Source organism: Harpegnathos saltator, unplaced genomic scaffold, assembly GCF_003227715.2.
Source record: "Harpegnathos saltator strain DR-91 unplaced genomic scaffold, Hsal_v8.6 scaffold13, whole genome shotgun sequence".
Classification (NCBI taxonomy): Eukaryota; Metazoa; Arthropoda; class Insecta; order Hymenoptera; family Formicidae; genus Harpegnathos; species Harpegnathos saltator.
Window position 1 is genome coordinate 944,498 of NW_020229906.1, and position 27,294 is coordinate 971,791.

The 27,294-nt window shown below is 39.6% G+C and overlaps 4 protein-coding genes across 5 annotated transcripts; 2 read left to right on the forward strand and 2 right to left on the reverse strand.

The window, feature by feature from the left end:
* The first annotated feature begins 1,100 nt into the window (after positions 1-1,100).
* On the forward strand, positions 1,101-10,497 carry LOC105191605 (uncharacterized). Its single transcript, XM_025307845.1, has 14 exons — positions 1,101-1,450; positions 1,522-1,689; positions 1,980-2,106; positions 2,287-2,393; positions 2,664-2,837; positions 3,122-3,249; positions 3,317-3,492; positions 4,029-4,238; positions 7,525-7,700; positions 7,862-7,988; positions 8,094-8,200; positions 8,429-8,602; positions 8,791-8,945; positions 9,232-10,497. Exons 2-14 carry the CDS (start codon positions 1,597-1,599, stop codon positions 9,461-9,463), a joined length of 1,986 nt encoding a protein of 661 aa, XP_025163630.1. The 5' UTR covers positions 1,101-1,450; positions 1,522-1,596; the 3' UTR covers positions 9,464-10,497.
* A 322-nt stretch (positions 10,498-10,819) lies between these two features.
* Positions 10,820-18,606, reverse strand: tral (LSM14 family protein trailer hitch). Of its 2 annotated transcripts, none has more exons than XM_011154544.3 (7): positions 18,370-18,606; positions 16,757-16,911; positions 16,286-16,586; positions 14,981-15,176; positions 14,380-14,658; positions 13,798-13,977; positions 10,820-13,439 (listed from the first exon to the last, which is right to left on the reverse strand). In XM_011154544.3, the coding sequence occupies exons 1-7, from the start codon at positions 18,488-18,490 to the stop codon at positions 13,139-13,141; spliced, it is 1,533 nt and encodes a 510-aa protein (XP_011152846.1). In that variant the 5' UTR covers positions 18,491-18,606; the 3' UTR covers positions 10,820-13,138. The 2 variants fall into 2 exon arrangements, with proteins under 2 accessions (XP_011152846.1, XP_011152852.1); XM_011154550.3 differs by having other exon boundaries at positions 13,139-13,439; positions 16,391-16,586; positions 18,370-18,605.
* Positions 18,607-19,512: 906 nt separating this feature from the next.
* Cyt-c1 (Cytochrome c1) lies at positions 19,513-22,699 on the forward strand. Its single transcript, XM_011154563.3, has 8 exons — positions 19,513-19,778; positions 20,779-20,826; positions 21,064-21,212; positions 21,313-21,445; positions 21,530-21,694; positions 21,863-21,976; positions 22,119-22,253; positions 22,340-22,699. The coding sequence occupies exons 1-8, from the start codon at positions 19,707-19,709 to the stop codon at positions 22,442-22,444; spliced, it is 921 nt and encodes a 306-aa protein (XP_011152865.1). The 5' UTR covers positions 19,513-19,706; the 3' UTR covers positions 22,445-22,699.
* A 458-nt stretch (positions 22,700-23,157) lies between these two features.
* Uev1A (Ubiquitin-conjugating enzyme variant 1A) lies at positions 23,158-26,552 on the reverse strand. The gene is made up of 4 exons (XM_011154575.3): positions 26,233-26,552; positions 25,639-25,781; positions 25,114-25,239; positions 23,158-25,041 (listed from the first exon to the last, which is right to left on the reverse strand). The coding sequence occupies exons 1-4, from the start codon at positions 26,255-26,257 to the stop codon at positions 24,901-24,903; spliced, it is 435 nt and encodes a 144-aa protein (XP_011152877.1). The 5' UTR covers positions 26,258-26,552; the 3' UTR covers positions 23,158-24,900.
* Positions 26,553-27,294: the final 742 nt, after the last annotated feature.

A 27,294-nucleotide genomic window follows, 5' to 3' on the forward strand; every position in this document is an offset into this window, starting at 1 on the left:
TCGAAGGGGTGTAATCGACGACGATGGCCGTAAGAGACTCAAGGAGAAAGGTGTGGTTGGTGGATGCAACCACTACTGGCTGGCTAACTGACGACCGGCCGGTGCGACAGTCAGGGCGCACACCCGGTATAGCCCGATATTGATTGGCGCGTCTGCGTGCCATGCGGGTGTGCGCGACGCGTCTGCGAGTCGATGCGTGCCCTTCACGCACGTGCGTGAGTGCGTGCGTACGTGCGTACGCGCGCTCGCAACCCCAGACCGTCCGACGGGCCTTCCACCACGTCGGCCCGGTGGCCCCTTTTATTTTTAGAACGCCACCAAAAAAGTGGCCGCGCCCCGAAAGCTAGCGTTCGAAAGTCCTCACGTTTTCTCAATCGTACGTGCGGGCATGGGAGTCGTCCGATCTGAGAAGAAGGCGACCTGAGAAGCGCGAATCGCTCGCGTTTGAAGACATATGAACACAATGTTTGATTTTGTATGTTAATTTCGCGATTGTTACGTCGTCTTCCGCGTGATCCGCGTGACGGTCTGTATAGAGGAATCCGAAAGCTTGGGGTAATTTATGTACATGAAATCAAATCTATACCTGTGATCTGTTAATCAGATTTTCATACAAGTTTACGACTGATATAGTCAATCCGAAGATAAATAACGCGGACTGAAATCGAACTAGGATGAACGAAACTTCGCTACATTAAATTCATGAAATGCTCATCGAATGTTCTTATCAAAATAATGTCGCCTTGGCTTCTTAGTTTCATAATCAGTTAACCCGTAATAACGATAATGCATAAGGCATTCGCGTTATCTTTATATGTGATATGTTCAGCTTTGTCACTATTATGTTTATACCAAGTATTGCACAGGTCCGTTATCGCGGAGGAGTCATATTTTATTTAAAAGGGACGGATTTCGGGCTTCAGGAAATCTCATGCTATGTATTATCAAAGATCAATACGTCAAGGACGAGCAGCATTTCTCGATTGAGAAAAAACTACGACACATGGACTCTATTTTAATCTTACTCCCTCGTTTCTCTCCATGCTGAAATAAGCGAGTACGATGAATGTAAGTGTAACTTACGGTTTTTTACCTCTTGTATTGTCCTCTTGAAGAAAATATTAAACATACACTCGGAACATTATCGCACTAAACTGCCACAAATAAGAAGCCACATATGATGCAGGAGATAACGGACACACGGTCGAAAAGATGAAGACATGCACGAAGTTGCGTTCTCGGATAATGAATCTCGCGCGACGAGATACCCCGCCAGATTGAACGTCACGCAGCTCGTGAGGTCGAAGATCGTAAAACGAAAACAACGGATTCTTCCATATCGGTTCAAGGAGGCAGCAGACGCGGTCGAAGATCCGCGTCACAGCTAGTGGTGATCAACGAAGAGACGTCTCTTTATTCCTTGGTTGCGTGTGGTTAATTGCCTTTTCTCGTAGGCGATATTGAATTTGTGAATGACAAACTTTACTGGCGTATCTTAAACGTGACTGAATTGCTTTGTAGGTGAAGAGTACAATTTCGAAAATAAGAGAGAGAGAGAGAGAGAGATTATTCTTGAAGGATTCTCCGAGAAAAGAAATGCAGATCAAGGATAAACGCGCTATAGTGACCGGAGCAGCATGTGACCTGGGGCTGGCGATTAGCAAAGAACTGCTACGAAATGGTGCCTCGGTACGTTATTTGATATAATATCTATAACATCAGATTAATATCTATTTATATCATTTGTTTTTATCGACATCAATGTATAGAGATGAACGTTCTAACAATTAATAAACCAGCTGAGCGCGATATATTCTCAAATATATAAAAATTGAGAATAGTCTTTAGCATATTATTAATCAATAAAAACGCGAAATTTATCGTGAAATTTAGAGCGTTGAAAATTGCCACTACGCTAATTATTCTATACAACTTAATGTGTAGTACACGTAATGTGGAGACGTTGCGAATATTTCCAGATGATAATTATGATCGATACCGAACAGTCGTCTGGGGAAAAGGCTGTAGAGATTTTAAACAACGAATTTGGTCGGAAACGTGCTGTATTTCTACACTGCGACGTGACAAATAGCTCCGCGCTCGATGGTAAGTATGTACAAAGTATTTGCTTATACCAAAAAAAAAAAAAAAGAAAACAAACTAGATCAAAAAGGAAAGTTAAGTTAAAACTAAGTTAAACTGAACTAGACTAGGCAATTAGAATAGAAGTAAATTTATTTCGGTAAACTGCGGAAGACTTTTAAAATCGAGAACCATTTGTTTCAGCTACGTTTAAAGAAGCAATCAGCGCTCTCGGTGGACTTGATATTTTAATAAATAATGTAGGCATAATAAACGAAATCGACTTCTCCAAAGCCATTGACGTCAACGTGGTAAGTGTTATTTTCGAATTTTGATTTTAATTTCGGAATAATATATCGGTCTTAAGAGATAATTTCCATCAAACCCGTCAAAGAGCTTCCGAAACAAAGTTTCTTTGAAACTGCGAAAAGTATAGCTTTATGCATTCATGTAATTTGTTCTCACGTTATGTATAAAAATTATAAATGAAAAACAAACAATACATCAAAGTATCAATATACACGGTTTAATTGGTGTGGCTAATTTTATAAATGAAAATATTAATATTCTTCTTACCATAGACGGCTGTAATTCGCGGAACTCTCCTGGGAATTCAACAAATGCGGAAGGATTCCGGAGGCAAGGGCGGTGTCATCGTAAATGTTTCGTCTATTGCCGGATTACGAGCGTTATCTCAACTTCCGGTGTATTCCGCTACGAAGCACGCCGTAGTTAGTTTCAGCCGTTCTTTTGCAGTGAGTGTTCGCAGATAGTATACCTAAAAGCATACAAACAATAGTATTAAAGATTTAAGAACAGTATTTAAAATTTAAAAAATAAAATTGTTGTAAAAAATGAGTTAATATTATTACGTTGCAAAAAAGCGATTAAAGAATGACAAATATAAATTTCTCGAAAATTTAACGTGAGACACATCTTAAGAATATCATCAAGGTGGAATAATTTTTCAATTCTGTTATCTTGCACGAACTCTTTTGATATTTGTTATCCTGAATAATTTCTTGTTTCTGATGTGCAGCAACCCTATCACTATGGAAAGACCAATGTAAAGATAATCGTACTGTGTCCCGGTTTGACGGGCACCCTAGAGGACCTACCTCAAGACATCTCGCACAGTGAAATTTTGCAGAATTATCAACCTCAAAGGTTAGTCGACCGATATTTCGCACATTTGAAATCCGCAACGGAATGCAAAAGTAAATTCTGTCATCAGGGTGGAAAGCGTCGCTCATGGATTGGTGTACGTGATTCGGTGCGCGCAGAACGGCAGCGTGTGGATCAGCGAAGATGAGAAACCAGTTTATGAGGTGCAACTTCCTGACACATTGCCGCAAAAAAAAAGCGCAATTGACGTGGAAGGATTTGTTGACACGAAGTCGATCGGGAGTTAAATGGTCGTAAAGTGGAACCGTGCCTGCGCGAATCACATAGTAATTATTTTTAATTGGTCGGATTAACCCTTTAACTGCTACGGTCGAGATAACTCGAGTGTGGGAAAAAAAATGGCGGCCTTGCTACGATCGAGTTTACTCGATTTGAACTTTCAATGTGTAATACCCATTTAATTTAGTTTGTAAGAAGCATTTGAATTGAGCGGGCATATAGTGCCATCTCTTATCATTATAAAATATTTTATAATTGTAAAAATAACTCAGCAAAGAGGGTCATACTGGTCATTTAATATCTCAGCAGTTAAAGGGTTAATTGTGTCCCTCGCGTATGATAAATTTATCAACTATAGGTAAGTTTCGTCGGGTAATTAACATTTTATCGTTAATCGATTGAAATTGTAACATGGAGAATTTATAAACGTTTTTATGTTTACAAATATTACATGCGTGTCTCATTCCTTCAACTTTGCACAATTCTAGATGCAGAGGGAGAAGTGATGCTTCTTAAGAAATACTTTACGTTATATTTCGTAGTCACACACATATGTTACATACACAAGTCACAAGAACGTGCGTTAATTTCCATCTGTAAAACCTCGATCAATCAAAAAAACGGATCGCTGTACAACACGGCGTACAAAGTTTACAAATGGAATCTGCGTCTCGGCTTGCGGTTTTTATCGCATTCGCATCAAAGGATAAAGGAAAATATGTGTTTTCGCAGCAGCGACAGTAATAGCGATAGTAAATAATATGCCATAGAGAGATAGAGACCGGTCATTCGGACAGCCGCGCAAACTCAGAACCGCCGCTCAGAAACAGAAGTGGAACGTAATCTCACGCAGACAGGCGTATCTGCATAGCGATGCACCTCCGACTCCGACTCGGTCGCAGACGTGCAGCGAACGCACACAGATACGAGAGACGTCGCGCATTCATGGGACGCGGAGCGCAAAAATCACACGAGGGGGAATTACTTTCGTCTGGATTCAGAGTAAAGTTCGCTCGGAACTGACGCGTACCGGTTACTGGTATCGGCCGGCGACGATACCAGTTTCGCTCTGTGATTTATGCGCTCATCGTCGGCGCGACGCGCACCGGACGTTAAATAGTCTTTTTTTCATCGATAAGGCGCCGGCGAGCACGAGCTGTGCGCACGACGTCGCTCTTATCACCGCTTTGTGCCACACGACCGCGTCTCAACTCGCGTTATTTCTGTAGCCGACCGATCGCCACGAGCAGAGAGACGATCGGCGATAGGTGAGCGCGTTGCGATTTGCGAGTATCACGCGAGCGTCCCGATCAATCGCCCGTCGCGAATTTTACCGCGCGACACTCGGATTTTTTCGAATACACATCGACGAGCTTGAGAATTTTGAGAAATATAAGGGGAAAAGAATCACGTAACGAGTAGTAAAGTCAACGAGCGGAGAGGTCGGCAACATTCGATTCGGACTAACTGTTGGCGATAATGCGATATCGATAGCGATTTATTGCGTTGCCTCTCGCGCTTCTTATATCGCTTGTTATGCGAGCATCCGGATTTGCGCGAACAAAAGTTATCGACGATCGTCGATAACTTCAACATCACGTACTCGGAACATACGATAGTTCATACGGGATTGACCTCTACGAGCGTCACTTCTCACGATGTTTTTAGAATCGTACGTTGCGACGACGCTCTATGTCAAGTGTCGAAAAGTGTCGGGGGAATTTTTTGCGAGGCGCGCTTCCGATGCGATTAATTGGCGTAAAATGATCCTAGCTCGCACGAGTGCGTCGTAATCCGCGCTAGATCCATTCTCTTTTGTCGCATCTCTCCCGTGCGTCTTTCTCTCCTCTCTCCGCGCTAAAGAGATAAGAAATTGATGTACTTTCAGGTTTTAGAGAGAGAGAGAGAGAGAGAGAGAGAGAGAGAGAGAGAGAGAGAGAGAGAGAGAGAGAGAGAGAGAGAGAGAGCGAAGGGGCGCAACAAAGGACTGAAGGAATTTATTATAACGCGCTGAAAGGAAATATTAATCCGGAAGTGATATAAAGACGGTCGTCTAAAAACTGCGCCATGATATAGGGAGCGTAAAACGACGAGAATATTTTCTCCAGTTGCACCGCGATGCGAGTAATATACGATCCAGCCCAGCAGCCAGCACGGAGCCCGGTGTCGTCGTAAATTTTTATTAACGGAACGGCTCTCTCGCCCGGGATAAGATCAAATATGCAAAAACAGATCTTTCCCAGGGAGAGCTCCCGAAAAATAAAGCTGCACGATCTTCGGCGGTCTTTGATCTCGCCCGTTCGTCCCTCTTCGAGTTATTTGTTACGCTACAACATAACGCACCGCTGCACTGCGTCGCAGCATGTGATAGAGCAAACATTGTCTCGAGAAATGGATTACTTAGTCTGTGATATATCGTCTGGATCACGACCTAACGCGAAAGATACGCGATACCGCCGCACCGTAATTATAATACGGCGAAGAAGGGAAAAAGAGTGTGCGACCGCCTTGGGAAATCTTAGTCGGCTCGTGTTCAGTGGGTTTATTATCAGGAGACGAGCTCTTACGACGCCATGCGATTAATTGGCCCTCGTGGAAGGGATTAATTAGGGAAACGCTATCGGGAACGGCGCGAAGAGAGAAGAACGAGACGCGATCGACTGCTCTAGCGAGGGGGAAGATAAGAGAGGAACAATGACGCAGCCGAAATGTTGCAGAAGATGCGATCGGAAGATGCAATACCTGAGTAAGTATCATTCACTTCGATGTCCGAAGTCAATTTCGAGGTCCGTTGACGGTGAATCTAAGATTTGGAGGCACTAATGAATGGTAAAACTCTTGTAATTATCATAGATTCGCTTTTATCAAAGTCCTTCTGAGAGAAACAAAGTCATATTTTATGTTTTCCATCACAAGAGCCTTAGCGGCCAATACTTTGCGATAAAAAACTTCCTGAGCTCAATGATATTTTTTTCGCGATCTGTCGTTTCGGTGCATCCGCGACAAGAGACTTTCAAGAGCGAATAGGTCGCCAATACTCTCAAGTCCCCTGAGCGGAGGAGAGAGAGAAAGAAAACCTAACCCGAACGACTTGCTCTCAATCGCGGTGCTTTTCTATCTATTGATCTGTGTGCGTGCGGTCTCTCGCCCAGAGAGTTCATCCTTCGCCCCCCTTGAATCATCCCCGCCACCGCGGAAACTGAAGTCGCTGTATCACGAAAACCCGCGCTTATCGCGTATAAATACCATTCGGCGAATCGTCTCGAAAGTCAGTCCAATCGAACGTGCTATTCTGACGCGAGTTCCTGATTTTGTCGCCTTTTCGCCGCATCGTCGCGGGGATTCGAACGGCCCGGAAATTGGTTGTGTTTATCTCTCGAACATTTCGAGCGGTTTCAACGATGGAGAGCAAAATGGGTATGTTTCGTGTCTTTTTATCACGCGATTCGCTGATCGGCGATCGGCAAGTGCCTCGTCACGTAAAATGCAACGCAACGTAATGCGAACAGCATTTTGCCAGGTCTGGAGATTTTTTGCGCCGTTTTTGACGGAGGAAGTTTGCGAATAATTGACGAGCCATACATGAAAGACTGAGACAGCTGCGAGTGCGTTTTCTCGAAGTTGTTGAAAATACGGGCTGAAAGAACGCGAGCGTGTCTAGAATTTACTTGTTAATGTGAATCGAACTACTCCCGTTTTTATTTTTCTTTTTTTTTTTTTTTTTTCATGAAATACGTTATCTGAGACAAGTTTAACTTTGCGGTTGTTGTTTTGGTAAAGCGGAGATCGGTGGGCCAGCTTCGCTCGCTAAATCGTTCATGCGAGGAAGATAAACTCGTCGTAAGATAGACGTATATATTTTCAAGGGTCTCCGAATGAAAGGAATGGCGAGAGGCGTACACGCGACGTATAATTTTAAACAACAGCTCGTTAACATAGTGTAATTAATGTAATGCATGATTAACTCCTTGCTCAGTTTGTCTGATACATTGAAGTGAATCTCTTACCCCGACTCATTGGACGAATCTCATATTGCAGAGACGTCATTCCGTCCAAGTATGAGGTCATTCCGTCGTCGTTCCTCAGCATCCGAAAGAGCGAAGGAGATCGAAGCGATCAACTGCATCGTTTCCGGGAAAAATGTTCTAATTACCGGTGGTGCGGCAGGATTGGGTTACGCTTTCCTCAACCACTTCTTAAAACACACAGCAAACGTGAGTTTAATAATAAAAATAACAATATGCTATACACGGCGTAAGAATGAAGCAAAAACGAACTTACTTGAGGAGAACTTACAAAAGGAGAAATCTTCTTCGATCGCTTTTCTATCGCTGCCTGCACGAAAGTATCAAAATACAATGCGAATTTCTTACAGAAAATAGTTATATTGGATATCGACGTTGAAACTGGCAGACGGATCGCGCTTGGCATCGAAAAGTCTTACAGCGAGAAGAAGGTGCATTTCATACACGCCGACGTGTCCAATTATAAACAAATGTCCGGTAAGTTACAAAGAATGAGACTGCGAAGCCGCGTGTAAACTACTACCAAATCTACTCATCACGAGTGTCGCTATCTTACATTTCTATGTGTTATTAATTCTACAGAAGCGTTCGAAGAAGCGTCGTTGTTGTTGGGAAATATCGACATCGTGGTGAATAACGCTGGCATTTTGGACGAGCGAAGATGGGAAAGGGAAATCGCGGTGAACATCGTAGGTATCTCGTTAACAAGAATGCGATCGCAAGAATGCTTCTTGCGATAGCATCTATCCACACATTGATTGATTTCCTTCTCCTTCGCATTTTCTCGCGGTATTCTCGCGATATTTCTCTTCAATGTCATCGGATATAGTTCAGGCGTTCAAGCGTACAACAAATATACAAAATAACTTGGAGACATCTCCCGATATCGGGTCTGTAACTTGTTTACTTCGTTGCAGGGTGGTATGATCAACACCACGATGTTAGCTATGAAATACATGAGCAGAAATACGGGCGGCCATGGTGGTATTTTAGTAAACGTGAGCCAACATGTGGACATGAGGAACACGGCGCAGCTTCCTGTTTACACTGCCACGAAGCATGCCGTCATCGGCCTGTCCCAATCTCTTTCGGTAAGCGGACGTATGTACATGAGCAATTACAAGTGGCTAAATTTAGACCACTTCAACACAACAGTTCTTTCTTAATAGTTCATTCTTGCTTTTTCAATTTGTAATAAGACGGACGAATTTAAAAATATGCTAGTAGAACTTTTAAGTTTTTGTCGATCGGTTTTCAACCTATGTTTGTTCGCAAACAGGACCCTAGTCAATACGAGAAGACTGGCGTCAGTGTGATAACTTTATGTCCTGGATTGACGGAAACCGCCCTGACGGTAGACAGCCCCAATAAATTGCTTTCCAGAGTCATGAAGGCGGATTTCGTGAAGAACCTTGAACAGTTCTCGATACAGACGTGAGTTATTGGGATCTTGGGTTTAAAATTCCTCCTCTTTTTTTCAACAAATAATAATAATAATAAATTGTTTGTATTTATTACTACAGTAACACACTGTAGTAATAAATGCAAAATATTTTAGTTAGAGATATACATACATTCGTGCATCATTTACAATATTCGAACTTGAGAAAATAATTCTGTTTCTAAGAGAAAGATATTTGCAATCTCCTTTTCTAAAAACACGCAGACGTGTAACCTGTTTATGTTGTGTGTGCGATGTCATCTCGACTTTGCGTTGCAGGCCTTACATAGTCGCGCAAGGGCTAATGACGATCCTAAGGATCGCCGAGTCCGGTAGTATTTGGGTCATTGAGAGCGGCAAGGCGCCATACGAAGTTTACGTGCCAAATCCGTGTACGCTGCGTCGTTACTACAAGAACAACTTCACGCACGTCGACACTAAGGTCACGAGAGGTCGCACGATAAGGGAAGTCTGTGATACTGCGAGAACAGGCCTGATGAGTTGTGCCTGACTGTTTTGCTGATAATTAGCGAGTACCAAACCCTGATATTTCGGTCTAATCAACGTTGAAAATTTTCTTGCGCAATTCGCATAGCAAACGGAGATTTAATCCTGCGGTCGTCGTAGAGGAATTTCACGTGCGACTTGACGCAATAATGTTGCCAAGTGCGTTAGTATTTAATGAAACGATCGTATCGTTCTGTTAAGTGTATAGTTAAGCGATAAGACACGTTTCTTAAATATTACGGATATTTAATTGCTAAGTGGAAACACTTAGCTGCAGCAATAATCCACAACGATATACCATTGATTATAAACGCAAAAGGGACAAGAGAGAGATCGTTGTATAGACGCGGAGCGCGCGTCGTGAAATTTTATAAATTGAGATTAAGTAAAATCTCTCTTCTCACGATTTCTTGTGTCTCTTCTGTCGGTTATTTCGTATTAACTCTAGGACTGTATTTTAAGAATATTTGCGGGTTTTTTCTTTGTATCTCCTATACGCGCTCATTGGGAGAGACTTCGGATATTCCCGTTGATTTCTCTAAACATAATTGTTCAATGTTCATTTCTTAAATAAATAATATCAGGTTTTAAGAAGAAATAAATCTGTGATAAAGGTTTCACATGCAATAAATGCATTGAAAGAAAAAAAAATAACGGAAATTCTAATGATACATTGAAACTTCATTGGAATCTCATAGATTAATGCGATTACTTTAGTTCGAATTAATTTGTCGTATATTGCAAAATATGCTCTGCATAATTGCATTCAGTGTAAGATTTAAAAGATCTCGTTGGGTTCAAGTTATACGAACTAACGCTGACATTTGTCATTCAATAAATCACTTTCGTGTCGCTTGCCGATTAGACAAAACACAGTGGATGTAGCGCGTGGGGCTTCTTTTTTATGAACGTTCTAATCTCGTATATATATAATGCGCAGTACATTTCTGTAAATATTTCGGTATCATCGAGCGCACGATAGCCTTGTAACATGCGTTAGCAGAGTTCTATAAAAGACGTGACGTAATTCTGCCGACACTCGACCACGTTTATTTTCCCGGAAATCATACGACTTTGTACTTTCCTCATCTCCGATCGTATATAGCTAACTCAAAACTTTAATATTTAACACTTAAACGTATATATGTATGAGTTACCTTTTCATAATGGCATCATCGTTATTGAAGGAAGCATTGGAAGGGCAAACGAGGATTAAATGTAAAACATATTGGAAAAATTTTAAGCTATAAAATTTAATCATGGATCTGCAGCAATATTCTCTGGATATCTCAACTTCGCCAAGGAACAAGGTAATTCTTTGTCACGTTTCGAGCAGCCCGAGCAGAAAGAAACGTGTAGGAGACTGGAAATGACACGATGCATTATTTCATCATCTCAGTATTATTTAGCATCGGGGATCACAATATTGGCTGTACAAAACAAAAATTCATTCTCGGAAAATTGCGTACATTATTTATTCTTCGCATGCTCTATGCATGAAACTTAAAAATTAATTTCCTCACCACCATATTTCTTTCTTTATTCGCTTACACTGCTTTATATAGTTCTATGATTCTCCTTACTTTACTCTGTGTTTCCTTTAATAGCCTATGGAGGTTTGCTTAATAGTTATGTAAATCTCGAGTTACGTGTGTATCTTCTTGTGTAGGTGTATGTGTGTATGTATATAATATTTGTATGAGTTGGACTCCGTATGAGCCATAGAAAAATAATAGTCGCAAATAATATTCTTATTCTGTCTCTTCTGCGTCTCTTAACCTTTAAGGACATTATCATGCTTTAGTCTTATTCGCATCGCCATTTAACACAAATCTACGCACAGCGTCGTCGTGTATCAAGGATTCTTCGAAAGCATGAGTAACTAAACAAGATCGTATTGTAACAACAAGATGAATACACAGTTATGAGTTCCTTTTTATTATTTGTATTTCGTACGTTTCATATTTTAGAGGTGTTCTTTCATGAAGTCATTTTCGAATTTACTTGACTCATAAACAAACTCAGTTTATTGTTCACAGAGTAAGATTTTTGTTCACAGATCGCGTAAACATGTTGATGGAAAACATGAATTAATTATTATAAGTTCACTAGAACATGCCCGTATGACTATTGATCTCATCAAGTCACTCTCAAACGTGACTCTCAAGTCACGTTTAAATGAGATTTAAATGTCGCAATTTCCTTTCGAACAAACAATGCATGTTATAGTAGAGTTATTAGAATTAGTAGAAAAGAAAAAAGTAAAACGACAAAATAATCGTCTAAATTGTACCAGTTATACAGGATCATCATTATGTCTTTCGAATAATATAATTTTAATAGGTATTAATTAAATAGTAAATATAATATGCTATTGTTTCATCCTATTCCCATTAGCCGAGACGCAGCACATTTGATACATTCAAAGGCAGTCGAGGAATCCTTAGTTGTGGAACACGATGACAATTATATAACATGATTTAGAACTTAGCTACTTACAACAATAAGACTGATGCTCACATCTTTTTTAATTCTAGAATGCAGATCTTGCAAAGAAAGAGTAAGCAGACCGCAAAATTTCAATTCAATCAAATTTAATGATACAAGATTCTTTTTTAGTATGTTCTCTCAATTATTCCCCCCCGATTTTATTTATTCACCCTAATAAAATGAAGTGTATTACATTAACTTTACGCCAAGGACTTGGAAACTTTATCTGCGTGTACTCAAAATGAAAAAAAAAAAAAAAAAAAAAAATAGAAAAAGAAACCCAAAAGAAAAAGAAATACGGCATTTCGCCAGAATTTTCTTGTAACATATCTCACAATATCCTATATTCTCGACAAATGCAAATAGATACAATCGATTTCTCACTTCATACTTTGACGAGAAAGTACTTTTATGCACGTCTATGCCATCCACTTCCGATATACGGATACAAACCAGCTATTCCATAACGACCAGTATAATCAAGTCACCATCATTGTGAAGCCACTCCATAATTGCTCATAGTCATTTTTTTTCTTTTTTTTCTTTTTTTGAGAAAACCGTACTGAGAAAAATGATCACGATCGAATTTAGCGTTTATCAACTTAACTACAAACAGATATCAACCACTGTCAGTATCATTGACAGGCTCAACGTGGCATCTTGGAATCTGTTACTAACCGATAAATAAGTATTAGTGTAAAAAAGAGAGGAGAAATCTATATCTGTCTGTAATTAACCCCGCTTCCCAGACGAAAATCTATTTGTAACGTAAATTCACCATGATCATTGTCGACTAAGCGGTAAGAAAAGATTTGTCTTTAAAAGTACCTTCTTCGATCATTCAGCCGCAAAATATCGATGCAAAGAGTCATATGCGCCAACATAGCGTCTACATGTGCGATTTTTTCGTCACTTAAACGCCACACAAATCACCGGTTCGACAATTGCAAACGCGCTCCGTTCTAAAATAATCTACATTAAATCCAATTTCTGTATACCTCCGTTATGCGGTTGCCAAATTCGAACCCAAATCAGTCCATAACGGTGGAGCACATATCAGTAAAAATCTTAATATATAGAATACTTATACATAGCAGCACATCGCATATTTTTCCTGCATGCCTTATTATACCTACGCTGTACCAGTGACAAATTAACTTTTTTCTTTTCTTTTTCTTTTTTCCTTTTTTTAGATTACATTGGGCTGCGATTGAGAGGCAGACTGTTCGTTGGTCACACGATTTTGACTCTCCGTGTTATTTTGTAATTGGTTACCAGATTTGCGATTACCGCCCCTAGTACCTCGATAGCCACCGCGGAAACCGGTATTACCGCCACCACCACCGCCGCCGCCGCCGCCTCTATACATGCCTCCCATCCCGCGATTGTAATAACCGCGTCCGCGGAACCCGCCACGTCTTGTGGAAGCCACACCAAATGTTTCCGAATTCAGCTTTCGTTCTGTTCTCCAATCCGTGCGCTGGAATCGCCTGGAGAATGTTCCAAACATACGTAATGTTTCGTGATACGAATCGTGAGAGTGTAAGACGAAATGTAGCAAATATTGAGTCTAACTTTAGGTCTGTTTTTTGGAAAAAACTTGGAATGAGAGAATCTCGAAGTTTGAAAATGTTTTATTTCTATCCGAATCTATTATATCATACATATTGAAATTTAAATTGTACAACTGTACTTCTACTTGGACTATATCGCTTCTTAAAAAAAATGTAATATTACTTATTACATTCATATCGACGCTTCCAAGTTCTCTCATAAGAAACAAAATTAGCCCACTATCGCATCGAATATTTTAATCGCAAAGTAATTATATTATTAATAAATACGCACCCTTTACTCCTTTCAACTGCTTCACAGCTAATATTATCGAAGAATGATTTCGACTTATCATAATGAACAACCTCCGGTTCTTCCTCAGGTTCGCCTTCACCCGCACCTGTTTCGTTCCCACTGTCGTCTTTCTTCTCATTGTCAGTACCGGCATCGATCTTCGTCTTTGCAAATTGTGACCTACAATGCAACATGTATGTCAGCATACTATATGCAAGACTCGGGAACAGTTATTGTCTCTTTCTCTCACAGCCGGTCTCCCACTCATGCGCCTGCTAAGTGTCGAGTGTCGAGAATAACAGTATTGTGTAGGCTGTACTCTCGACGCTCGATCATTAGTAACCTCTAAATAAATTATGACATTCAGAGTAATCTTTTTACGACAAGACAATGTTAATGCGACGCGTAAGCAATGCGCAGTATAGTACAATCGCGAACTGCTTTAAATTCGCATTTGTTTGCTCTGGCATGGTATCCACTTTGGTCATTTCAAATGAATACTTGAAACGAATCCGGCACGACCATGCCGCTAAATCGCGAGTAAGCGAGTAAAGTTTAAAGTAAAAACACATTCGCGCCTACCTCAACTCCTCGAACTGTGTGTTGGCTTGCTCGAAATCATAGTCATTATCGAATTTCAGCGTATTCTTAGGCTTGGCGGTATTGCCTGCTTGATTCGCACGGAATCCACCGCGTCCTCTGCCTCCTCTACCTCTCATGTTTCCGCGATTCACCCAACCACCGCGATTACCTCGGCCACCCTGAGCATGACCACTTTGTCCCTGCATCTGGCCATCCTGCTTTATGTCTCTCTTCCCGTCATTGTACTGCGATACGCCTGTGTTGTTCTTAGCACCGTGACTGAAAATACACAAAGATTAGTACAAACGTTAAGAATGATAACAGAATAATAGCAGCGACTTGCTTCAATTAATATTATAGCGATAATTAAATAATCAAACATTATTGGCAATAAAATAAAAAAAAAAATTTCAAGTGGCCTTATGATAATATCGCAAGAATCTTCATTTCTAATAATATTTCTAGTAATATCGAATACAAGATGGTATTTTCCACAATAACGATTTTGAAAAGAACAAGTATCTCACTGCAACAGCATGAAATATAGTTATGTAGTTTATTGTAAAATACAGGAATTATTATTATTATTTAAGCAAGATACCTGTCGTGGTCGCGCCGAGGTGGTTGGACGGTCCTCATGTTCGATTTATCGTTCAATTTCCCGATATTATTCTGCTGTTGCGATTGTTGCTCGTGTCCTACCTGAATCCCTTGATCCATAGTAGGACTTTTTCTCGTGAGTAAGGACGACGTAGGAGTGGTAGAACGGGAACCACCACTAATAAGATCTAACACACCTATTGCCGCGAGAGAAAAGAGAGAGAGAGAGACAGGTAAAGTCATTATGTGATACATGTCTCAACTGAACGGACTATGGCGAATCGAGAACATCTATTGCATACAAGCATTTACAATACATTACTAACATGACTAACATAATTTGGCTATAAGAAAATAAAAACATACATAAACCTTTCAGTCCCAACTGTAAGTGAACAATTGTAATTTTGCAGAAGAATTGTGTGTATACAATATAAAAGAAATCTCTCGAGGATTGTAGTTATTAGCACACATTATTACTGTTCTTGCTATTCTGTTACTTGTCATAGTGGCAATACGCATAAACGGAATAAAATTAAAGACACATATGCAAAAAAATCATGCATTTATTTTCAAATAAGTAAGAGGAAAAGTGCATCAAGTTAAATATAAAAGTTGAACAAATGTGTATTAAAATTGAAAAAATGGGCATTATTAAAAATATGTAAAAATATTTTCAAGATTTGCAAAACATCAAATTATAATCTGTGCATAAGTGCAACAAATTCTTGTACAATTTAGATCGCACATCCAAGCCAAGCAAAGCATAAAATTTATGAGAAAATGTTGAAAATTTGAATAAAATGAAAAAAAGAAGCAGATTTTACAAACTTATTTTCACATATGAAGTAAAAAAAAAACGTACTCGCACATGCACGGCAATTTAACGAAAAGTTACTTTATAGTTGTAAAATTTGTTACTACAATACACATCATTCAGCAAATTCCGAAGAGCATAGATGTCTCAAGTAGAAGAGAAGAATTTGTGAATTTAAATGAGAAGAAATTAGAAGAGAAGAAATTATGAATTTAAAACGCATCAAGTTCAAATTCTTATTAAATTTTCTAATAATAATTATGTCAATTGAGTCTAATTCTCTAACTGGTATAAAAACTAGATATACAGAAACAATGTAGGATTCACAGGAAACTGTGAAGATTACAAATAAGAAAGAATTAAACTATGTCAAAATATATACCGTTACACATATGTGTAGCGTGTTGTGATAGCAGTATCAGATATAAAGCATTACCAAGCAGCAAGCATGCCATTGGCAAGGGATACTTCATAGCAAAAACAGTTTACCATCTTCCAGAGATTGATCTTTTTGTATTGGGTCGATATTGGCCGTTGACAGTGAGTTTGGGATAGAGATGGCATTGGGTTCGGCAGAGCCCAAGCTCAACTCACTTGGCTGTTTATTCATTGCTCCGCGGGGATCTCTAGCTGCAGTAGGCATTCCCATTACCGGACCCATCGCTCCCATACCCATACCATAAGGAGCCCCATATTGGCCACCCATCGGACCCATTTGGCCCATCATTGGATGAGCATAACTGGGCTGTGGTTGATAAGATTGTTGACCCATAGTTGGTTGGACTGTCATCTATAAATAATTACAATTGCATTATACTCAAGTTTATATATAATGCAATTGATTCTTTTAAGATCTCTTTTAAGATTCTTTTGATCTCTTAAGTTGTGTTAATGTCAAATTCAAAATATATGTCGCTGTATAAAAGACATATTAAAGAGTAATTTTGATAAAACAATTACCTGCACGATAGCTGGATCATTGGGTATAGAACTGACATTGTTGACAACTCTGATGTCCTTGATATCAGATCCACGAAACAGAATGTATTCATACACCTGATTTTGAGGTGCCACAGGAAGTTGAGTTTCTCGATCCTCAGTACCAAAAGAACGCACTGTAAAAAATAATAAATAATTGATTATTTACATGTATTAAATTGTGATATATACTAAAAATGTTATTTATTTTATATAAATTTATCATGCAATATGTACCTGTGCAATACTTGTTTTATATCTACAAATTTTATCTTAAAGAAAGTTTCATATTTATAAATTTTCTTTCATACAGCTGAAAGTAAGATTCATGGAAATCAATATGAATCCAAGGCATAAGAATATTTGTTTCTTATACTTGAAATATTCTAAAGTCATTTGTTGCCTATAGGATTACATCTAACAGGACAAGAATAGCAAGGACATGTAAACAGTCCAAAGAAAGAGACAAACATTCCACGTGTATGTCACATGTACCAAATTGAAATTTAAAATTACATTTTCGTCACAGTCTTCAGTAACGTACTGAACTTTTCCTAAGTTGATGTATAAGCGAGTATCTTTCAAAATACGAATCAGCAACGTGAAAAATTGCGTTCGCAACTTTTATAAAGTTATAAATTTCATATAACTATTGAAGAACACAAAGGTTCCAACGGTATTCCGATCAATGAGTCGGACGATTAACAAACAAAAAATGCAAGAACGATTCTCGTCCATAGTCTTACAAAAGTCTGACAATTGCCAGTGTAACCAAATAACTGCGACATAAAAAAAGTTAAATGATCTCGAACGGTTCAAATGATCACCAGATACGTAGCATTTTCGCCGATTGTGCTAATTATATAGTCTGTTCTTTTCTGAAGAACTTTCTGAACTAGTGCAATAAGTTGGAGTGAAACGAAATATACTTGTCTCACTCCAACTGATCGCGTCATTTGAGGGAATTTCTCGAGAAAGAACAAAGAATTTAGATCGTACAACATAAAGCGAGAGCCCGCGAAATCGCTGCCGCGATTGATAAGACGCGTCGGCTGCGGCGTCGAGTCTTTGCAACACGACACTTTCACGAAGATCGAGCTCAAGTATCGTTCGTCGGCTTCGCGAAAGTATCGTTCGTTATGAGAAGCGTTCCGGTCACCGCGACCCCGCTTGTTTTGCGACAGGATGTCGCATAGAACAGAACACAGACATCGCAGCAAACAACAGCAGCATACAAAGATGAACACATTCCGCGACTCGAGACAGCAGTGAGTAGCGAAAGCGAGGATCTAGGATCGTTGTCCATCCGGCGAAAGATCAAAGCCGGTACTCTCTCAGCCTCTTTAGAGTTCAGATTCCGGCGCCGTAAGTACGGGAAAATGACCCCTATGTTTATCCACGAATACGGAAATGCAATTTGGCGCGCATCAAGTTCTGTGCGGGAGATCGAACCCTCGCGGGAGTCGATGTTGCTTGCGAGGTTCCGGACATGTAGGTTCTCTCGTGAAATGAAACGGCCTTGATATACGCGATACATCGGCGGCGGGACGGCGGTGGATGATGCGGCGGTGTCCATCTTGGATTCCCGTACTCACCGTTAGCCAGAGCGATCGTGCATTCCTGTGGGTCGACGGTAAACAAGCGACCCTCATAGCGAATATCCGCCTTCGATATCAAGCTGATCTTCGAGCCGAGCTCCGGCATTCCACCGCTCATCTTGACTCTTTCTCCGCCGCGTGCTGATCGATGTGATATTACTGGATTCACGACACCATCTGAGGCGACCTGCCAGCTGACACCAATGGTCGACGGCGGACTGCCAAGAGTGCCAACTGTGTGACGCATGCGCAATATATATCTCCCCCCTCCTACTCCATCACCATTGCCACCGTGACAGCAACAACTTCAAGCCAAGGTCGGGAAAAATAATTTGGAGCATCGTGAGACGTGAGACGGAGATGACGGTGTGAGGAGAAATAGAAAGGTTACTGATCTCTGCTTAGCTGCGCTAATTCGTTCTCACGTAATACATAATATACATTCAACGTGGCGCAGTAATGAAAAAGAGGAGGATGTTACTTTCTTCATATGTTTGCCACCGGAGATGATCCATCTAGTTGTTCTCTCTCGTCTATGACCGGCGGCTTTCAAATATATAGCGATCATGCGATATATCGCGAGCGTGAAAGATGTCTTTCATTGCTAATTTTGGCATGAACAATTCCAAGTTGAATTTGTCCGAATTCCACTGCAGGTCTCGAGCCTCGATGAGAGAATGAGAATAACGCGCGGTGACAGTTTTTATCATCACACGTCGGTCGAACACGAGATCGCAGAGTTCTTGGTTAGATCCCAGATTATCCTGGGACAGCAATCATGATTATAGAGGATAACGGAGTATTTTTTAAACTCTCGTCTCCTTCGTGACTTTCGAGGTTGTTTATGTGAACAACGATTGCACGATATACGACAATCTAGAGAGCGGTGTATGAACGATAGCGTTTCATGTGAGATATAAAATTGTAAGGATGGTAAGAGGAAAATTCCGCTCTTACTAAGCTAGATAGATACAATTCGTTTGTTGCAGCTGCACTTTCGGCACTTCCTTCAAATTCCCTCTTTTCTCTCTCTCCCTTCCGAACACAACGTAGAGAACGCAACTACGAAGAAGAGTCACGCGAGCGCTGATTCAAACGGAGCGAACGTTTTTGCCGTAACGTTGGCAGCCTTGCTAAGTTCGACCAAAGTCATATGTCATTTCGTGTCCGCCTCATCTCGACCACTCACGACGGACTCGCGCGATTGATCAATTCCGATTGAAATAATTACAGAACAATTTTCTGCGAGAGTGGTGGAAGTAGATCCTTCGTGTGCTCGTGTTGACGAACTCTTCACTGATTAGGCTCCTTGGCACATTGTACCTTTGGTTAACATGGCGGCGACGTTAGGTCGGATTTGTAAATCAGGACTTTTAAAACCGAATTATGGCACGCTGATCGGTCAGGTAAGCGAACGACGAACATCGTCGGTTTCGTAACTCGGTTTCGTGCGAGTACTCGCGTGAATTTAACTGACCACGCGACGTCTGTGTCACGATGTCGACGTCGCGACGTGTTCACTCGCGAGGGCTCGCAGGGCACCACCGTACGGGTGTTGTCGGCTGCTCCGACAACTTTACTTTCCTAACAATATCGCGCACAGCGAAACATTCGCGCGATGTCAGGACGACGGCGAAGGGTACGACGTCGCGCGACTCTCACCCAGTGAGGTGTTTCGAAGACACTTTAACAGATGTTATGTAATAGTAGAACGATACCGCAAAACGCAATGCTGCCATGATCAAACGTGCGTGCGTGAGATTGTCGTCGTGGGATACACCTGGGGGACGAGCAGCCGATAACACGAATGAACGCGAGTATTAGCGTATTTCATGAGTTAGTATGCATCGGTAGATTTTTTCCGTTTAATTATAAGAAAGAACGTATCAAGTCAAGTATTATTGTATATTTGTCAATTTCAAGGGAGAGTTGGGTCGTATGTTATCACATGGTTTACACATTGAATCGTTAATTTTTATTAACTATGTTATCTCTTGGTTTGATTAAGTCACAATGATGTATGTGACAAGTGAACAAGTGGAAAGTTCAAGTGTACTAATTCACATTTATTGATATATCAGATATTTAATATATTTTTGACAGGTAGAAAAGTACACATATTATATGTTTTATGATATGGATATTATTTTATATAGCCAGGTTTATAGTTTGAGTTTGTACATAATTATATGACCATATTTAAAATGTAAGTATAAAATATTTATAAATTTAAAGCAATTGATTAAACAACTCAGCTAATATGTAAAAAATAGAAAGCAGAATCATTACTTTCAATACTTTTATATATTCTTGTATTGATTTAAGCAGCATATAAAGCAATTCTTTTCTCTTTGTAAAATACTGTATAAATCTATTGTTTAAATTTCTTAAATTTTGTCTTTGTAGACCAGCAATTTCTCCACGGTGAAAGATTGGTCAAGGGGTCGAAAAGTGGTATGTGAATTTTATTTGATTTGATCGAAGATATCCCATCCCCTTGTCCTATTCCTCGTCTATCAGAATCAGCTTTATATATTTTCACTGCATGTTCTAATAGTAAGTTGAAATGTTTTTCATTCGTTCATTTATATTTTTAATATATAACAATGTTATGTAATATGTGACAGTAATGTTATGTAAACTATAATACAAAGTAGTAGGTAATAATACTTGTATTGCTTCTACTTGCAGTTATTAACATGCTTAGGAGTAACAGCTGGTGGCATCAGTGCCCTCATCTATGCGTTAGAGAACTCTGTAAGAGCTAGTGATCTCATAGCTCATCCTCCGACATACAAATGGGATTTCTATGGGTGGTTTAACTCATTAGACCATGCTAGGTATGAATTTTTGGTACATAGTATATATATATATATATATATATATATATATATAGAACTAGCAGAAAGATTAAAAAGTTTTTAATCACACATTTTTCAGTATGCGACGAGGATGGGAGGTGTACAAAAATGTGTGTGCGGCCTGTCACAGTTTACAATTTGTAGCATATCGTCATCTTGTTAATAACACGCACACCGAAGCAGAAGCGAAAGCTCTCGCGGAAGAAGTTATGGTGCAGTATCAATTATAGAAGATTTCATACTCGATAATATTCATGAACGTAAGATATAACAGATACCGAATTTTTACGATGCAGGTTGAAGATGGCCCCGATGACACCGGAGCTTACTTCCAGCGCCCAGGGAAGCTTTCTGATTACGTGCCATCTCCTTATCCGAATGAAGAGGCTGCCAGAGCGGCAAATAATGGTGCTTATCCACCTGACTTGTCTTATATGATTAATGCCAGGCATGATGGAGAGGTAAGCCACTTTTTACAGTATATTTTGCTGAAGAAAAGATCGGGCTTAAAACCTTTGGGTGTGAATCTTTGATAACACAAATTGAACACTGTATATGTACTACAAAACGATCTTTGGTATTATTAAATCTCTTTACTTTTATTTATGGATATATTTTACGTTTCACAGAATTATCTTTTCTCTTTGCTGACTGGATATTGTGACGCACCAGCTGGTGTACATTTGAGAGAAGGACAATATTTTAACCCATATTTCGCAGGTGGTGCCATTAGTATGGCACAGGTGAGTTACTTGCATTCTTTAAATGTCGAACAAATATTTCATTCTTCGTGTTTTTCATTTTCTGTAAATTATATCAACTTTAACACTAAAAGCAGCTTTTATTTGTCAGTAAATAATCAATTTTATTATTTCATATTTCCAGGCTATTTATGATGAAGTCTTAGAGTTCGAAGATGGTACTCCTCCAACTGCCTCTCAAATAACAAAAGATATTACCACATTCCTCATGTGGACTGCTAATCACGAATTTGACGATAGAAAACGAATGACCATCAAGGTGAATAAAAATGATTACATTTATATTTTTCATATTAAAATATGTATCTTATATCCCAATTTTATTTTAACATATATAATTTTCAGGCACTTGGAATTCTGGCAATTCTCACTGCTGTTTCATATTATGTCAAGAGACACAAATGGACGACCGTAAAGAGCACGAAATTAATGTTTTATCCCAAAAAGTAGTAAATTTTCTTACACGCGAGTTCATCGAGCCGTTAACCAATGAATACTCGACGATGTTAGCGTGCTGGTTATCGGGATGTAGTTTCACAATTTAAGCAATGTATCCGGCAAGTTGTGACTTCTCTACGAAGATCCAAACTTATTCATATAGCGTTTGACGATTCAGTCAATTTGTCATTAATACCAAGTCTATTAAATTGTACATAGCTATGCCGAATGGAGTCATCGTCTGATTTAAATAAATTGTTAAACATACGAATTCGTTCTCCTCAACGATGCAATTAATGATTTAAACACAAATGATAGGATTTATCGGAAGTACTCACGGAGATTTGATTTGCAAGATTGAAGAATATTTCAATTCTGAATTTATTAATTTCATAAAGTGCACATGATTTCATCATTTAAATTTGGTAAACATTTTAGTTATAATTCATTGTTGTGATATATCATACGAATCAAATCAATTTGTTTAAATTTTCTTTTTAGCAAGGCATTTTTTGGATTCATACATGTAGCATGGATAAAGATATATGTTGAAACTTGTAAAAAACATATACGAAGAGATACTTGATTCTAAATACCTTTCTAAATATACTCTCGAACCGCACACACTCGGTTTCACTGAAGTATCGGATTGCACAGAAACATTTAAGAAAGTTGAAGTCAATTAGTACTACATATATATACAGGCTTGACAAAGACGACATCACTTCTAAGGAAATCATTTTATTCTCCTTAAGCTTGATTTCGTCCACATGGAGTTATAACTTGTTATTCCTTCAATAAGATGATTTAAATTACACTATTACATTACCCATAGTGTAATACTGAAATGCGAAGCTGACAAAGAGGTATGTATATTCCGTTCCGGATAATCGAAAAAATTTTTTTTTTTACATTACACAAACGTGGAGATATTTCGAAATCTACTTTGGTGGAACCGACTTTAGTCTATGAATAAAGGCATTATTCTTCCGATCAACTGAACAACATGTAATTCCCAAATGACGTCGAAATAACTAACTTATAATTATTTTCTTGCTGTGTGTAGATGTGTGTGTGTGTGTGTGTGTGTGTGTGTGTGTGTGTGTGTGTGGGCGTGGGGCGAACGTAACAAACACGTCGTTTTATATCGGAAATCATTAACAGGCTGCATATAACTCGATATCGCTTTCAGCAATAATATGGTCCACATAATTCACCATTGTAATTGCACTAAGGAGCGAGATAAACTTGATTTTGTAACAATTAATACGCAGCTTGTATACTTTACACGGTGTGTTAAGAATTAAGTATGACTCTTTAATAATTATATAATAATTATAATAAAAATAATAATGATACATCAATTATGAAGCCTGGATCGAACATGAGCATTGTCCATGCAGTGACCCTCTTTCATTTTAATAGATACGATCGTAATACACGTGGCTACGATACTTACGGCTTTCACGTATGTTCAAACATAGTAATTAAAAGTTGTTCATCCACGATGCTTTATATACTGATGTACCTCACCATGCAGCATTATATACCACATTCGTCATAGAGGATTACAATAAATCAAATTGCCGCTTATCCTTCGGTTACAAAGCGACATTTCTTTTTGCATCGATTATGAAACATAAATCATACAATGCGACAGGCCGTTTTTAAGATTAAATTTCTCAACCGAATGCGCGCAACGCGTACACATTGTTATTTACGTCGTCGAAAGATCGCTAGTTGTACTCGCGTAATTGGAAACAGTACGCAGCATAGAAACATAAAATGGATGTATAGATTTACAATTCGAAATTTACAACTTTTGTTCTTCTTTTCTTTTTCTACAACAGCACTGAGAGAGTGACACCTCCGCAAGAGATGAAATGGCACTTACGCGCAAACGGAAAAAAGTCTTAAAATGGTTCACAATACACAGGCGTTGCCCTTCTCTTGTTTAAAAAACTTCGAAGGCATAAGTTATTCTTATTGATTACCTTGTTTTCTTACAGTCTGTTTTGAGTTTTAAGATTCAAAATATGATTTTTTGTTTGCTTTACATCGTACTAGCTTGAAAAGCTGGAGCGAATTTCTTAAATCAATCACACGTCGCTTAGACGCGATTCGTGCGTACATATATTAACTTACAAGCAAAACGAAATATCTCGATAAATATCCCACGGGAACGCTAAATTTGTTCTTTTCCTTGAAAAATTCCGATGAATCAGTTCTGTTTTGACAAACAAAACTGTTAATTTCTCTATCTAGCCTATACATAAGCTTAATACACTCATTCAACTTTCCAAGCTATTACCTCTCTCCTTTCACACAAAGCTGTTTTTTCTTTATTTTTTTTTGTTTTTTAAACATACATCTTCAATGGGCACCCTTTTAATATTATTTGGTACCTTCAATTAGATCTCGCCTCATGCTATTGCAAAAAGGAAGATGTCTTTGTTTATATGGTTAGGCTAAAAAGTGCTGCCCTCCGGAGGCTGAGAAAGTTTCATGTTTTCCTTCAACGTCATCAAACGACGAAGCTCCTGAAGAACTGTCTTAATTGTGTATTCTCGCTGCCATTTAGCGAGAACTGGTACACTGCGATTATCCACCTTGCAAATTTTACATGTTGTTTCACATATGTACATTTAACCAACATATGTATATTATGATTCGATACTTACAGCTCCAGTAGCACTATTAATGCAATTCATATTGATTCTGCTTAAAAATCTAACATTAGGTGCATCATCTGGATATCTTTGACCACAGTCAATTTTTAAACTATACATCCTATTTTCATAAGGCGTCTAAAAAATATCAACACAAAATTATATTAGATGTATACTAAACTACTAAATATTTCAAACTAGCAACTAAATATTCCATACTCCACTTCTATAAGTTTGGCACAAATATTTGTGACTTTTGTACGATAAACATTCCTTATTTAATACAGTATACAGTTACTGACAGTGGCATTTTATTATTAAAAGAAAAAAAAGAAAATTTAATATTTTATTGCAATTGAAGAAAATGTAAAAAAAGGATTTAGAGGAAGAATTATCTAAAGTAGATTTGTAAATAGTTTAGCTTTAATTTAAGAAAAAATAAATTCTCAATGAAAGTGATAATATTAAACAACAAAACTTGACTTCAAATTTTTGTTACAGCAGCAGGAAATGATGCATGAATGCGAGCTGTCTTACCCTAGGCGGTCCAATTATCATACCAGTCCAATGCGTGAGGGTCATGTCATCGTCGTTCTCTAAGCCCCAACTGATCGTACCATCACCCACACCTTTTTGTCCCTGCTCTAACTCTTCCAAGAGACGAAAGTTTCGGGGTACGACTGCAACGTGTCACATTTTACAGCCGTTATACAGCCAACGCAAGTACATTGAAACAGTCTGACGAGACTGTCGCGCTGATACAGAGGTTATGGCTCTTGGGGGGATATTGAGCATAGTTAACCTTTCGCACTGTCGTCGTGACTTCGAAACTATCGTGGACAGCGTTTCGCGTGCACGGCAAGGTCGTGAGATCAGTCGTGACAGTAGTGCGAAAAACAGCCTCGGTAAGAAGCGGCGAGAGAGGATCTCGTTAGCACAAGAGAAATACAAGCGATTCGTGATGATTGCGAATGTCGCCGTGCTGTCAACTCGCGTTTCTCGCTGGCGCAACACCGCCGGACGACGGTCGCCGGATCGTCCGGATGTTCGCCGCCGTTCGCGACGTGGCCGTGAGCATCGCGAGAACGCGCGTCTTTTCGCACCCGGGACCCGGTTAACGAGATAACTCACCTACACCGGTGTTGGGCACCGCCATGATCTCGTATCTCTGCGAGGTGCCGTATTTTTTCAGGAAGTACCAGTGGGCGAGCGCACCGTTCGCGACCGTGCGCGGCGATTCACGTGGGGACTGGCGCGATTTTAATTGCGGTGCGGGGTTTTCATCACTCGTTAGCGAGGCGTGTGATATTCAGCGCGCTATGACGGTCAGCCTAGCGCTTATCCGACACGAAAATACACCTTGCGCGAATTCAGCCAACCTCCGCGAGAGATTGCCCGTCTCCACAGACTAGTCACTCTCTAGATCACGTTACCGCATTGGTGGAGCATCGCGGCACCACGACAACCGTGACTCATTGAGGTCCGTTTGTTCCAATTGCGCGCTCTCTACACTTTTGTTCGTTTCCTCTCGTGCACCTTCCGAACTTCGAATATGTACACTTTGAATGAAGACCGGTGTAGGGAAGTGTAGTCGAAACGAACGGAGTCGCAAGTTCGTCCTTCGCCAGCTGCGGTCCTCCGAATCCGCTCTCTTCTCCTTCCTGATACGCTGATACGTGTAAGTTCTTGTTGTTGTAAGTGTGAAAGTCACAGGAAGAATGCGCGTGTATAAGACGAACGTATAATTACTTCGTAATTCTCCGAGTCTCTCTCTCTTCATTTGGACGCGGTTCTTTCTTGGCGACATGCTGAAATTTTCGAATTTGAAATTCTACGGGATACGTCGTAAACGTGCCGACGAGTTTACTATATGTCAGATCTGCTTTTTTTGCTTGCACTGCGCGTTACAATTGCTGTATCTGAAAAGAAAAACACGGGTTGCGTATTCCAGACGCATAGTGAACATTAAATATGTCTTCCCCGTTCCAAAAGTTGAAAGAAGATGACATGAGATCGAGGTTATACTTTCATATAAGTGCAATTGGAAAGACATATTAGCGTATTCGCCCAGAATATATTCGCGATAAGCCGACTGCGAGACGCTTGATTTTGAAAGCTGAAGGCGGAAAAGAAAGAGAGGCGGTAGGCTTTTGCAGCGGCAAGTGCAGAAAGTGCAGAAACGCATCGTGCATC